This window comes from Gekko japonicus, unplaced genomic scaffold (genome assembly GCF_001447785.1).
Source record: "Gekko japonicus isolate JY-2015 unplaced genomic scaffold, Gekko_japonicus_V1.1 scaffold1332, whole genome shotgun sequence".
Taxonomy (NCBI): Eukaryota; Metazoa; Chordata; class Lepidosauria; order Squamata; family Gekkonidae; genus Gekko; species Gekko japonicus.
In genome coordinates, this window is record NW_015167089.1 from 458,251 (window position 1) to 469,942 (window position 11,692).

The 11,692-nt window shown below is 42.6% G+C and overlaps 1 protein-coding gene across 2 annotated transcripts in view; it reads right to left on the reverse strand.

Moving 5' to 3' along the window:
• OCIAD2 (OCIA domain containing 2) overlaps positions 1–11,692 on the reverse strand; it is a 32,693-nt gene that overhangs the window by 16,377 nt on the left and 4,624 nt on the right. Inside the window, exons 4-8 of one of the 2 annotated variants that reach the window (XM_015412874.1) lie at positions 9,631–9,684; positions 7,558–7,605; positions 5,216–5,315; positions 3,147–3,230; positions 601–701 (exon numbers count right to left, since the gene is read on the reverse strand). In XM_015412874.1, coding sequence (XP_015268360.1) covers positions 3,149–3,230; positions 5,216–5,315; positions 7,558–7,605; positions 9,631–9,684 — 284 coding nt within the window. In that variant the 3' untranslated portion in view covers positions 601–701; positions 3,147–3,148. Of the gene's footprint in view, positions 1–600; positions 702–3,146; positions 3,231–5,215; positions 5,316–7,557; positions 7,606–9,630; positions 9,685–11,692 lie in introns of those variants that run through there. The other variant, XM_015412875.1, reaches the window with a different exon arrangement.

Consider the following 11,692-nt stretch of genomic DNA (forward strand, 5'->3'; position numbering starts at 1 on the left):
TACCTCACAGGGTGTCTGTTGTGAGGAGGGGGAGGGAAAGGAGTTTGTAAGCTGCTCTGAGACTCCGAGTAAAGGACGGGGTATAAATCCAATCTCCTCCTCTCCCTCTCCTGAATGTGTAACAAACAAACCAGCTTGGACTTTAGCAATAAAAATGGACTCCCTCTAACCACGATCCCTTTATCTGCATTAAAACCTCTTCCTAGTCAACTTGTATTTTAATAGTGCAATTTCCTAGTAGGCTTCCTTATCAACTTACAGCTACAAGTATGTTTACACTGGTTATTACATTCATACATGAATTCAGTTTACCAAATCACAACCTGGGGCAACTCCACAACATTGGATCCAGATATCCTTCCAATGTATTGTTTTAACTATTTGACAAACGCTCAGAGCAGCATGCTTACCATGCCATCCTAAAGAGTTAGAAGGATGTAGCACTGTTTTGGATGACACAGCTGATATCCAGAATTGAAAGGGTAGTGTTCTAAAAGAAGCAATAGTGGTAATGTTCTTGAAAGGTCAAACATTCACTATCTACACCTATGAAATGTAAAACAAATTAACTCTTAAACTTTGTATCTTTATTAAAAATCTTGTTAAGATATACAATAGGCTTTAAAGTAGATTTTTACAAAATGTCGAGGTTGTTCCTTTAGCAGAGCAGGTACCATGATTATTGCTTAATTCAACCAGATCTGAAATTAAAAAAAGAACTGCAGTGATACACAATTCCTTTAATGCTGATTGAGAATAACTATAGCTATTCAGGATAAAAACTGTCCTAAATTGAAGACTTAAAGCATATAGATTACCCTCAATTTCAGAAGTGCCTAATTCTTGATTGTTTTTAAAAGACAGACAACAACTGGAGCAAGTAGAATACTCTACAGAGGTGGCCCACAGGCCGCATCTGGCCCCTGCAGGGCTATCTGGCCTGTGAGCAACTGGTTTTCTCTGTTGCTTCCTGTTTCCTTCAGTGCAGTTCCTATTGCTCAGTCTCTCCTATTTTCTGCTTTGCAGAGGAGAGAAAGAAAGCCAAGCCTCCTTCCCTCAATTGGCTGAAGGCTCCTCCCCTGCAGAGGGAGGGGGAAGGAGAAAGAAAGAGAGAAAAGGAAGTCCTGTGGCACTTTTAAGCCCAACGTTTTTTTCCAGGTATAAGCTTTTGTGTGCTTGCACACTTCTTCGGGGGGGGGGGGGGGGGGAGGAGCAGGAGGAGGGACTTCCCATTGGTGCTGGTCGAGCGTGTCCTCTTACCAGTTCTAAGGGCGGGGGGACCTAACAGCACAGCTTGCATTCTTTCTTAGTGGAAGGTTCAGAGAAATTAAATCAAAACTAAAAGATCTTGACTACAATAATACCCTTCAAAGAGCCCAATGTACTTGCTCTGGTTTATCTTTGGGTCTTGCCCCCCCTGAGGCTATCCCGTCATATTGTTATACTTTAAAGATCCCAAGACAACGCAGAGCCTTCACCTTGGCGAGACTTAATTCCTTTCCTTCTAAGGTGCTCTCTGGTCGTTTTACGGGACTTCCGTTTTTGGAACGACTTTGCGATTGTGGACAAGAGATGATAGAAACTATGGATCATATAATGCTTTTTTGCCCCAAGCGGAATAAGAAGAGAGAGAGATATATCACTCCCATTATGAGAAAAGAAAAGCTTCCCTTTCTTCCTTGGGTAGTTTCAGTGTTATTGTCTGATTATTCCTCTGATAATCAAACCACGGTTATAGTGGCTTCCTTCTTAGCTGCGGTGATTAGGAAAACAAATCTCCTTGAGTTTAATTAGCTTACTGCTGACAACTGCCGACTGTGTATTTACTAAGTTGACAATTTTAAGTGTGGGTTGTGTTTTTTATGATTTCGGGGTTTTTTTTATCTTTGCAAAAAAAATGACTGATTTGTTATTATTTGCTTGGATTTAGTGTTTGCTTGGATTTAGTGTTGGTTACATGTTTTTATCCTGTTCTGTTGCTATGGCTAAAGATATATATTAGTGGAAGGAAGCAAGAGTCCAGTAGCACCTTAAGAACTAGCAAAATTTGTGCCACGGCATGAGCTTTCCCCCACTGATTTTTGAATGTTGTGGTTTCTAATAGGTAGGTAAAACCTAACAAAATTTGTGGTAGGATATGTGCTTTTGTGAGTCACTGCTCGCTTCTTCAGACTTATTTCCATTTATTCTTTGCATCCTCCTGGACTGAATCCTCCTGTACCAAATTGAGACCTAGCTTTCCTCTCCCATTATCAATGCTGCTATTGCCTCCTACCCCTCTGCATATCACACCTAATCCAATCAAGCCTGCTATTGCCACTTGGCATCTATAAAGTTTATATCTCCGGTACCTCGTGTTACATTTTATGGCACACATGGCCTGGCCTGACAAAGTGACATTTATGTCAGATCCAGCCCTCATAACAAATGCCTCTGCTCTACAGGGTGAGCAGCATAAACCATCTCCAGGTACCTTGTTTGAGTAGATTCTCCAGCAGCTACAGAAGAAAAACCATTAGTTCAATGAGTTATTTTAAATGTGTTTGAAAGGGTAATGCTAAAAGGAAAACATACAGGCTGTAGAAGTAGCCTACAGAAGTTCTCTGAATGTTAGACGATGCTGTACCAGTGACATATACCTAGTACCTAGGTGTTTGACAAAACTTCTTTAGTTGTGTCTAAAGCCACTTTCAGTAAATCAAGGTTTAAGTAAGTCAATGAGGATACTTGAAAGTAAGAGATGAGTTGTGCTTTGTCTATCATCGCATGTTATTGTGCAGTGATAATCTTGCACAGACACACTAGCCAATTCACAAGTACATTCTCTCTGTCACTCGTGGAGCACAATGAGCAAATATGGCGGCAACCAGGAAGGGAGAGCACTGTCAAGCAGTAAGCTAAAATCATCTAAACATCTCAGTTTGGAAAGGTAGCAATGCATTTCCTGACTTGCAACAACAATGTTCAGGGTCAATTCTAATTTTAAAGTCCTCCAAGTTTAACAAGAGTAGTAATATAACAGCTCTTAAAATTATTTGTCACCATTCTACAAATGATAACTTGGCTGATTATGTTTGTCTATTATTGTAAGGTATTTAAGTATGAAACACTTTAAATATTAAAATCCTGCAAAATTTCCAGTGTACCTTTAAGAAATGGGAGTCTTGGATTTTTCCAGTTCGCTTCTTTCCAACTTAGCCTTGCATTCTTTGCAAGTATGAGGACAATGCCTGAAAACATCAGAGAAGAGTGTGCCTATAAAATAAGGGCCAGACATAATGTTTCCCAATCCTGAGATCTTCCATCACGAACAGGAGGGGCCTTGCACATGCTAATCCATCCTACTGGGTCCCACGGGGAAGACTCCCACACACACCCATTCTGTCTTCTGTACATACTGATCTGTACGCAACCCTGAAACATGCATGGGGGCAGGGACAGAACAACAATGATGTATAGATGCAGACTGATTCTACCAGTCTAGATGGACAATTCCAGTGAGATACAGAAGAGCCACTTTGCCTTCCCAGTCCTTAGAAGAAAAGGCTACAATTATTTGCATAATACCCTCCCAGTGAGTGTTTTCCTCTATCCTGGACAGTTATAAATTATGTAATTATATATAGTGCCAAGAGAGGAACAGCCACCACAGGGAGGGGTGTGTGTTCTCTGAGCCTTAAGGTACTAGCACCAGCTGGCTTGAAGGAGGCAGGGCAGCCATTTAAAGGAGATGGAGGGGGAGGCTGGAGCCCAGTCTGACCCAGTCACGCCTGATTGCCAATCAACCCAGGAGAGTGGGGCAACCCTCAGGGATGCAGGCAGAGGAAGGGTTGGGCATATCCTCATAAGGGCCAGGGATTCAGGCCTGGGAGGATAGGTTAGCTCTCCTGCTAGCTAATGGCTGCAGAGGAGGACAACAGGAAGAGAGGAGAAAAGCCTAGGGCATTGTTAACTCTGTAGTCAGAGGCCTCTTAAGGCCTCCAAGAGGGACTCTGGAGGATGTGTCGGCCCCACCCAACCCTGATGGTGGGGCAGACACACCGACATAAGCAAAAGTGTACCTAAACCTCCTGCCAGAATTCCCTGCAATGTACCAAGGGTCCTATGAAAAGCATGCAGTTGTTCCTCAGCGGACAGACTGATGTGGGGAGAGTTCCATAACTTGAAACCACTTTTCTTTAGAAGAACACCGGCTGTTGTCTAAGAAAACAAATACGAAGGGTCCCAGATCTGAATGTCATCAAGCACCCAGCAAACTTCTCTCAGCTTACATGCCATTAGCTCTCTGTTTACCTTCAAACTGCATTACATTTCATCTTTATAGACAAAAAATGTAATGTAGAAATCTACTCACTCGAGTGCAATTGAGCTACAACAGATGGTCTCTTGCAGCCACTTTCTACTTAGTATTTATTTAACTCTACCGGTCTGTAAAGGGGTACTGTAACAGGCTGTGTATTTTGTGGGTGTAGGCAGGTGGAGGAGTTACTATCCCATCCTGAACTCCAGGCAACAAGGGTCTTTTGCCAGGGCAGATTGCAGGTCTCAGGAAGCAAGACTTCATCAACCCTGGTGCTGAGTAGCACCCCTGGGCCACCACCAGCACTGGCAGTAGTTTTGGTGGTGTGTGGCAGTTCCTGTGACAGTCGTTGCATACCAGCCCAGCAGCACGGTTATGCAGCTACAGGGACAGGTCACGCTGCTCCAAGGAGCCACCCATAGGCAGAAGCAGGTGGAGTGGAGGAAGCAGGCTGACAGTCTCAGGTGACTGGGACACTGCCCAGCCCATTCCCCAAATCAGATCTGTCCCTGGGTTCTTGTGAGCGTGGATATAGAGCTCCTGGTTCTGCAAACCTCCAGCCACGACTTACAGAAGGCGGCGGGCGGGCAGGCCAGAGCTCTCTCCAGCAGATTGTGGAGAGGCCATGGACTGGGGAAAACGGCCAGGGTGAAGCCCACAAATGCATCCCTTTATGTCTCTTCAAAGGACTGTGGTCTAAGGCAGAAATTCTCCCCAAGGACAGGACGCTAGAGATGCAGGTGCAGCAGTTTGACCCCACAGAGGCAAGCTCTGACTACAGGCCGGATAGTGAGCCCAATGCAACTGAAAATGGCAGTTTTCTCACTCTAGAAATCCCAGCCTTGTTTATGCCTGTCTTCCATACTTAGGGTTTCGATCAATTCAAGCCACTTCATATACACTTTCCAGACTAACCATTTGGGGCCAAAAGGCTGAACACCAATACTTTCAAACTTCTTCTGACATGTTCTTATGTACGACATGGTCCCAACAGCAAAACCTGCAATACCAGCAACTGCAAAGAGAGACCAAAGAATTGTTCTATGCAACAGTCAAATGTAATGGTTGTATAAATAGCCCATACTTAGGAAGAACATTCCTTAGATCAGGCTGCTGCTTCATTATCTCAGAATGACTGGAGAAGGAAGCAAGCCCAGGAATAGCTGCTGCTTTGTCTTTTTGATGGTTCCCTAAGCATGGTTTTCAGAGAGGGTTAAGAATGTCCTGGCAACCAAGCTCATCAGAACTTGGGATGTAAGCAGAACTCGTCAAGCAGAACTCATCAGGGCTTGGGACCTAAGCAGAGCCAGCCAGAGTTAGTTCTTGGACGGGAGACCACCAAGGAAGGCTACATGGAGGAAGACCATTGCCTTCTTCCATGCAGTAACCCCAGTCTTCCATCCAAGTATTGACCATGGCTGACCACCTCTGATCATCTCTTGCCTTGAACACACCATGGTTGGGGTCGCCATGAGTTGGCTGCATCTTGATGGCATATTCACCTTCTTAAGAATGTCGTGTTCCATCAGTCTTCAATGCCAATGTCAGATCAGTGTCAACCACCAGCTACTCAAAGGCACAGTGGAGCTCCCACAATGGAACAAATGATTAGTGCAGAACTGGGGGACCTGGTTCAGTGGTAAACATCTGCTTTTCATGCAGAAAGCCCCAAGTCCAGTCTCCAGTATCTCCAGTTCAAACACTCAACTAATAGGTAATGTGAAAGACCTCTGCCTAAGACTCTGGAGAGTCAGAGCAGGCCATCATGACTTTGATACACCAATGGTCCGATCCTGTATGAGGCAGCTTCCTGTGTGCAATGGATAGCTGACTTGTGAAACCCATTGGCACAAGATGTAGTGATGGTTATTGGCTTAGATAGATTTAAAAGGGGAGCCAGAGAGATTTATGGAAATTTGCTGTTAGCCATGGTAGCTGGATGGGATTTCCAGGTTTGGAGGGAGAAAGCCTTTAATGGTCAGATGCTGGGGAACTGTCAGCAGATGAGATCCTCCCAGTTGCATCTGTCTGGCCACCCTTAGGAACAGGACGCTAGAATACATGGACCATTGTTCAGGAACAGGACGCTAGAATACATGGACCACTGCTCTGATCCAGCATGGCTACTCTTATGTTAAAGTACAGCAAGTCTGCTGTAAAGCACAGAGATAACTCTAAGTAGTTTAAGAAACAGTGCCCTAAGGGATATCCCCCCCAAATCAAGTTTCTTACTTGCTTCGATTATCTAGGAATAATTACTCAACAATAATCTTTTTGTTATGCAACACTGTATGGATTGCAACAGTTTACCCTTCCATTCAAGTGTCTTACTTGCTGTGATTATCAAGGAATAATTACTCAACAATAATCTTTTTGTTATGCAACACTGTATGGATTCCAACAGTTTACCCAAGCGCTCCTTCTTGCCTTTAAGGTAGGGATATCCACCTTCCATTCAAGTGTCTTACTTGCTTTGATTATCAAGGAATAATTACTCAACAATAATCTTTTTGTTATGCAACACTGTATGGATTCCAACAGTTTACCCAAGCGCTCCTTCTTGCCTTTAAGGTAGGGATATCCACCTTCCATTCAAGTGTCTTACTTGCTTTGATTATCAAGGAATAATTACTCAACAATAATCTTTTTGTTATGCAACACTGTATGGATTCCAACAGTTTACCCAAGCGCTCCTTCTTGCCTTTAAGGTAGGGATATCCACCTTCCATTCAAGTGTCTTACTTGCTTTGATTATCAAGGAATAATTACTCAACAATAATCTTTTTGTTATGCAACATTATATGGATTGCAACAGTTTACCAAAGTGCACGTTCTTGCCTTGAATGCAGGAACTGGACTTAATCGTCCAAGCTCTATAATTTTAAGAAAACCCCAATCTAGAAGTAATGTCTATAAAGCCATTATAAATTCAGAACATAATTAATACCAAACTGACTATTAGAAAGCAAAGATGGCCAGGAACCATCAGCTGAAGGAAGATGACTGGCCGTAATCCTACACACAATTACATCTTTTTAATTCCAATGACTTCAGCCATCAGTGACAGCATGATGTCAGAGTTCCTTTTGTAGTAACAACATCTACAAAACTGCTTTTGGCTCATACTAAAAATTAAGATTCGCAGAATGCCAGAAGTGAGATTAGACAGATATGCCCCAGGTGTGAACATAATGACAAACTAACTGAAAGGTTATCATCTTTCCCATCTTAACTTTACAATCAGTTTTCAGACTTACGTGCCATTTTAGGCAGTGGTCCAAATCTAGGGCTTGCTTTGAAAGTACCTGGAACATACAATGTAAGTTATTAGAAATAGTCTTCTATATTATCCGTTAATAACATAGCAAGCTTGTGCACTGTTTGAGAGATAAAGAATCTTGCAGTGTATAAAGTACTGCTAGTATAATTTCCAGTTATAAACGTTGTCTCAAGATAACACAGCATTATTGTCCATCTGCATCCATTTCATTATGTTAATTTTCAAATACAAAAGCTCAGTGATTTACAAAATGCAAAACTGTTCCTTAACAGTCTCTCAGTTGTTTTTTTGTTGGAATTTTGCTTTTAGTTGAGTTATACTTAACTTTCTAATGCATGGCAGTAAGCAAATATATACCAGTAAGTAAATACCCAGTATTTATGGAACATACAATGTAAGTTATTAGAAATAGTCTTCTATATTATCCGTTAATAACATAGCAAGCTTGTGCACTGTTTGAGAGATAAAGAATCCTTCAGTGTATAAAGTGCTGCTAGTATAATTTCCAGTTATAAACGTCGTCTCAAGATAACACAGCATTATTGTCCAACACGAAACTGCATCCATTTCATTATGTTAATTTTCAAATACAAAAGCTCAGTGATTTACAAAATGCAAAACTGTTCCTTAACAGTCTCTCAGTTGTTTTTTTGTTGGAATTTTGCTTTTAGTTGAGTTATACTTAACTTTCTAATGCATGGCAGTAAGCAAATATATACCAGTAAGTAAATACCCAGTATTTAAGTATCCACTATGAGTAAGCCAATTGTTAGTTGCCAATGTCAATGACATAAAATTTTTATGAAGACAATTGGAAGGAACTCTTTAAAAGAAAGGTACACCTGTTCCTATAGATACCTCCATAAAAAGCATGAGAAAAAATTATAGGGGGCATGCCCCTTTAAAAAATTAATAATTCACAACACGTTTCTTTCCAGATTTACCATAATACCATTCAGATGGCACATTTTTGTGCTACTGTAAAGGAAAGCCCATGCCACACGTTGGGTTTAATCCAGCCAGTTTTTTCAACCAATCTGAAACATTCCCTCCATACTATACCCCCCCCATTCCCACATGGCTTTTGTACATGAAGATCCCATGATTCTCAGAATATTTATGTAGCTTGTTTATAGCCTACCACTCTCGCTGAAACTCAAGGCAGATTAAAGGTAAAGGTAAAGGTTCCCTTGCTCGAAAGCCAGTCAAGTCCGACTCTAGGGTTGCGGTGCTCATCTCCATTTCAAAGCCGAAGAGCCAGCGCTGTCCGAAGACGTTTCCGTGGTCATGTGGCCGGCATGACTAAACACCAAGGCGCACGGAACGCTGTTACCTTCCCACCAAAGTGGTACCTATTTATCTACTTGCAATTTCTTGCTTTCGAACTGCTAGGTTGGCAGGAGCTTTAACTAGAGACGGGAGCTTACTCCGTCTTGCGGCACCCGGGTCTCGAACTGCTGAACTACTGACCTTCCACAGTCTGCAGTTCAGCGTCTTAACCACTTGAGCCACCGCAGCTTTACAAGGCAGATTACAGTGTCAAAAAAAGAAGAAGAGAGGAACAAAATGTGATCATACAACATAACATACCCTTCTTGGGTAGTCTGAGAGGATACCTTATTTCTTTTTCACCAGCAGTAAAGCTGGATGGATCTAGCCCCTTGCATTTAGATGTTTATCCCAGGTGTCCTAAGTGTTCATTTAAAATCATAAAATGTGAATATGCCAATCACCTGTATCATTCAAGATATACTTGTCAGGGAGCTCCCTACTGAGTATACATTCAGTGGCAAATCCAGGGACATCTCTCTGTAATGTATGAAATTGGCCCACAGGGTTCCTGCATACTCTGCTGATTATTAGAAAGCCCATAATCACGCAGCAGTTTTATCTTCCATCATGATCTTTCAACCATCTTTGGATCACCAGATTTCTAGAGTTCAAATTTCCTCCACATTGAGCTTTTCTGTATTCAGTAGCTACACAATTTCAGCAGCCAACAACTGACAATCCTAGAGAGTTTTTCACACTTTAAAAAACATCCATTTACCATTGGCCACTAGTCCTTGAACAACAAGCATACTTCCAAGTGACAGAGGAAGACCTGCAAAGAGTGGAACAAAACACATATTTATAGTATTTGCAGAGATTCTGACTGTGTTTTTACTCTCTTTATACTTTGGGTTACTAATTACATTTCCCTTTACTTGGTTAGATCTTCATTTGGTCTGCAACAGTACATTTAACAACAACAACAAAAAGGCAAACTACAGTCTCCCCATCTGATGTGTATTCATTAAATAAAGACAGTGGACGTGATCTAGCTCTTGTAATACACTCCCAGACACATGCAACTGTTTGGGTCCCAATATGAGAAAGTGAATTCCCATCATCATAAAAAGGCACATTCAGTGGGGGCAGGTGAGCATCAGGAGACATACGTGAATCATCTGCTATGCACGCTGAAGCCTTCTCCCGCCAAGAAAAATCCATGTGCAGATTAAGGTACACACAAATGGCAGAAAGGGGTGAAAAAAACAGTTACTGAGGATATTAACTACTGGCTTATCAAAACGTTTGCTAGTCCATTATTTTTGTCCTCAAAGGTAGGGGGAGAAAAGGAAATACAGCAACTTTTTGTAAAGCTTGATAGCCTAGAGGTGATGCTTACGAACCACATGTGATCACACGAGTAGCTGTAATCTTAAGTAACACTTATTAAGACAAGTAGTCAACGTGATATGGTGGTTAGGGTGTAAGACTGAAACTAGGCAGACCTGTATTCAAATCCATACTCTGCCAAAAGGCTACCTGGTGAACTTCAGACAGTCACGCTCTCTCTCAGACTAATCTACCTCACTGGGTTGATGCAAGGATTAAAATGGAGAAGAACCATGTATCTTTAGAAGTACTGTGAGCTCCTTGAAGGTCTTATAAAAATGACAGATTTATTAAGACCGTCCTTTGAGTGCCCCCAGCTTCAGAATTTAAGCAGGTAATTACTGGAGGGGCTACAGAAACTCCTTAAATTGGGGAACTTCCCTCTCATTGTCTCCTGATGCCAAAAGTGTTATCCATGAGTCACCACCAGATGAAGTCTACCCTGTTAACCCATGTTCTTAACATCTAATTAGGTAAAGAAGAAGAAAAGTTGGTTTTTATACACCAGTTTTCAGTACCCGAAGGTGTCTCAGAGCAGCTTACAAACTCCTTCCCTTCCTCTTCCCACAATAGACACCCTGTGAGGTAGGAGGGGCTGAGAGAGCTCTGAGAGAACAGCTCTGAGAGAACTGTGACTGACCCAAGGTCACCCAGCTGGAGAAGTGGGGAATCAAACCCGCTTCTCCAGATTTGTGTCCACCGCTCTTAACCACTACATCATACTGGCTCTTCTTTTAGTGACATTGCTTACTGATGGTCCTATTTATTTGATGTTCTTAACTTGATTTCTTATAGATTTCTACAGTACTTTGCACAGAACGGAAATGTTAAAGTAAATAAGCAATTTATGGTTGTTCTATCTGTATCCACACAATCTCACTGGCAAAGTAACCAGCAACTCCTGGATTCAAATCATATATTCTAATAGCCAACAGAGGGCGCCGTGTGCGGATCCGTAGTCCCAGGAAAAGGAAGATCCGCCTGCCTCAGAAACTGCTCCTACATACCCAGCATGCTTCCTATATCTGCACAAAAATGCAAAAACTAAGAAAATCCCTCCAGGGATGACTGAATTCCCCCAAAAAGCATTTGAAATGGGCTCTGCAGGGATCTGCTTCAGACACCAACTGTGAGAGAGAGGTTAGAACGTTCAGGGCGGGGGGGAGAAGAGGCTTCTAACCGGCTCTGTGAGTCAAAGGGTGTGGGGGAAGGGCCCTTTTCCAGGCCTCCGTTGGCCTTTCAGGGAGGGAGGGAGCCTTGGGGCCTGGCCTGGGGAGTCCCTAGAGGTTTTGAGGTGGGATTGGGGAAGGGAGAGGTCTCAGCTGGGTATAATGCCACAGAGTCCACCTTTTAAAACAGTCATTTTCTCCAGGGAGACAGATCTCTGCTGCCTGGAGTTCAGTTGTAAGTCTGGGGGTGGGGGGGTTCCTTCAGGCCCCACTTAGAGGTTG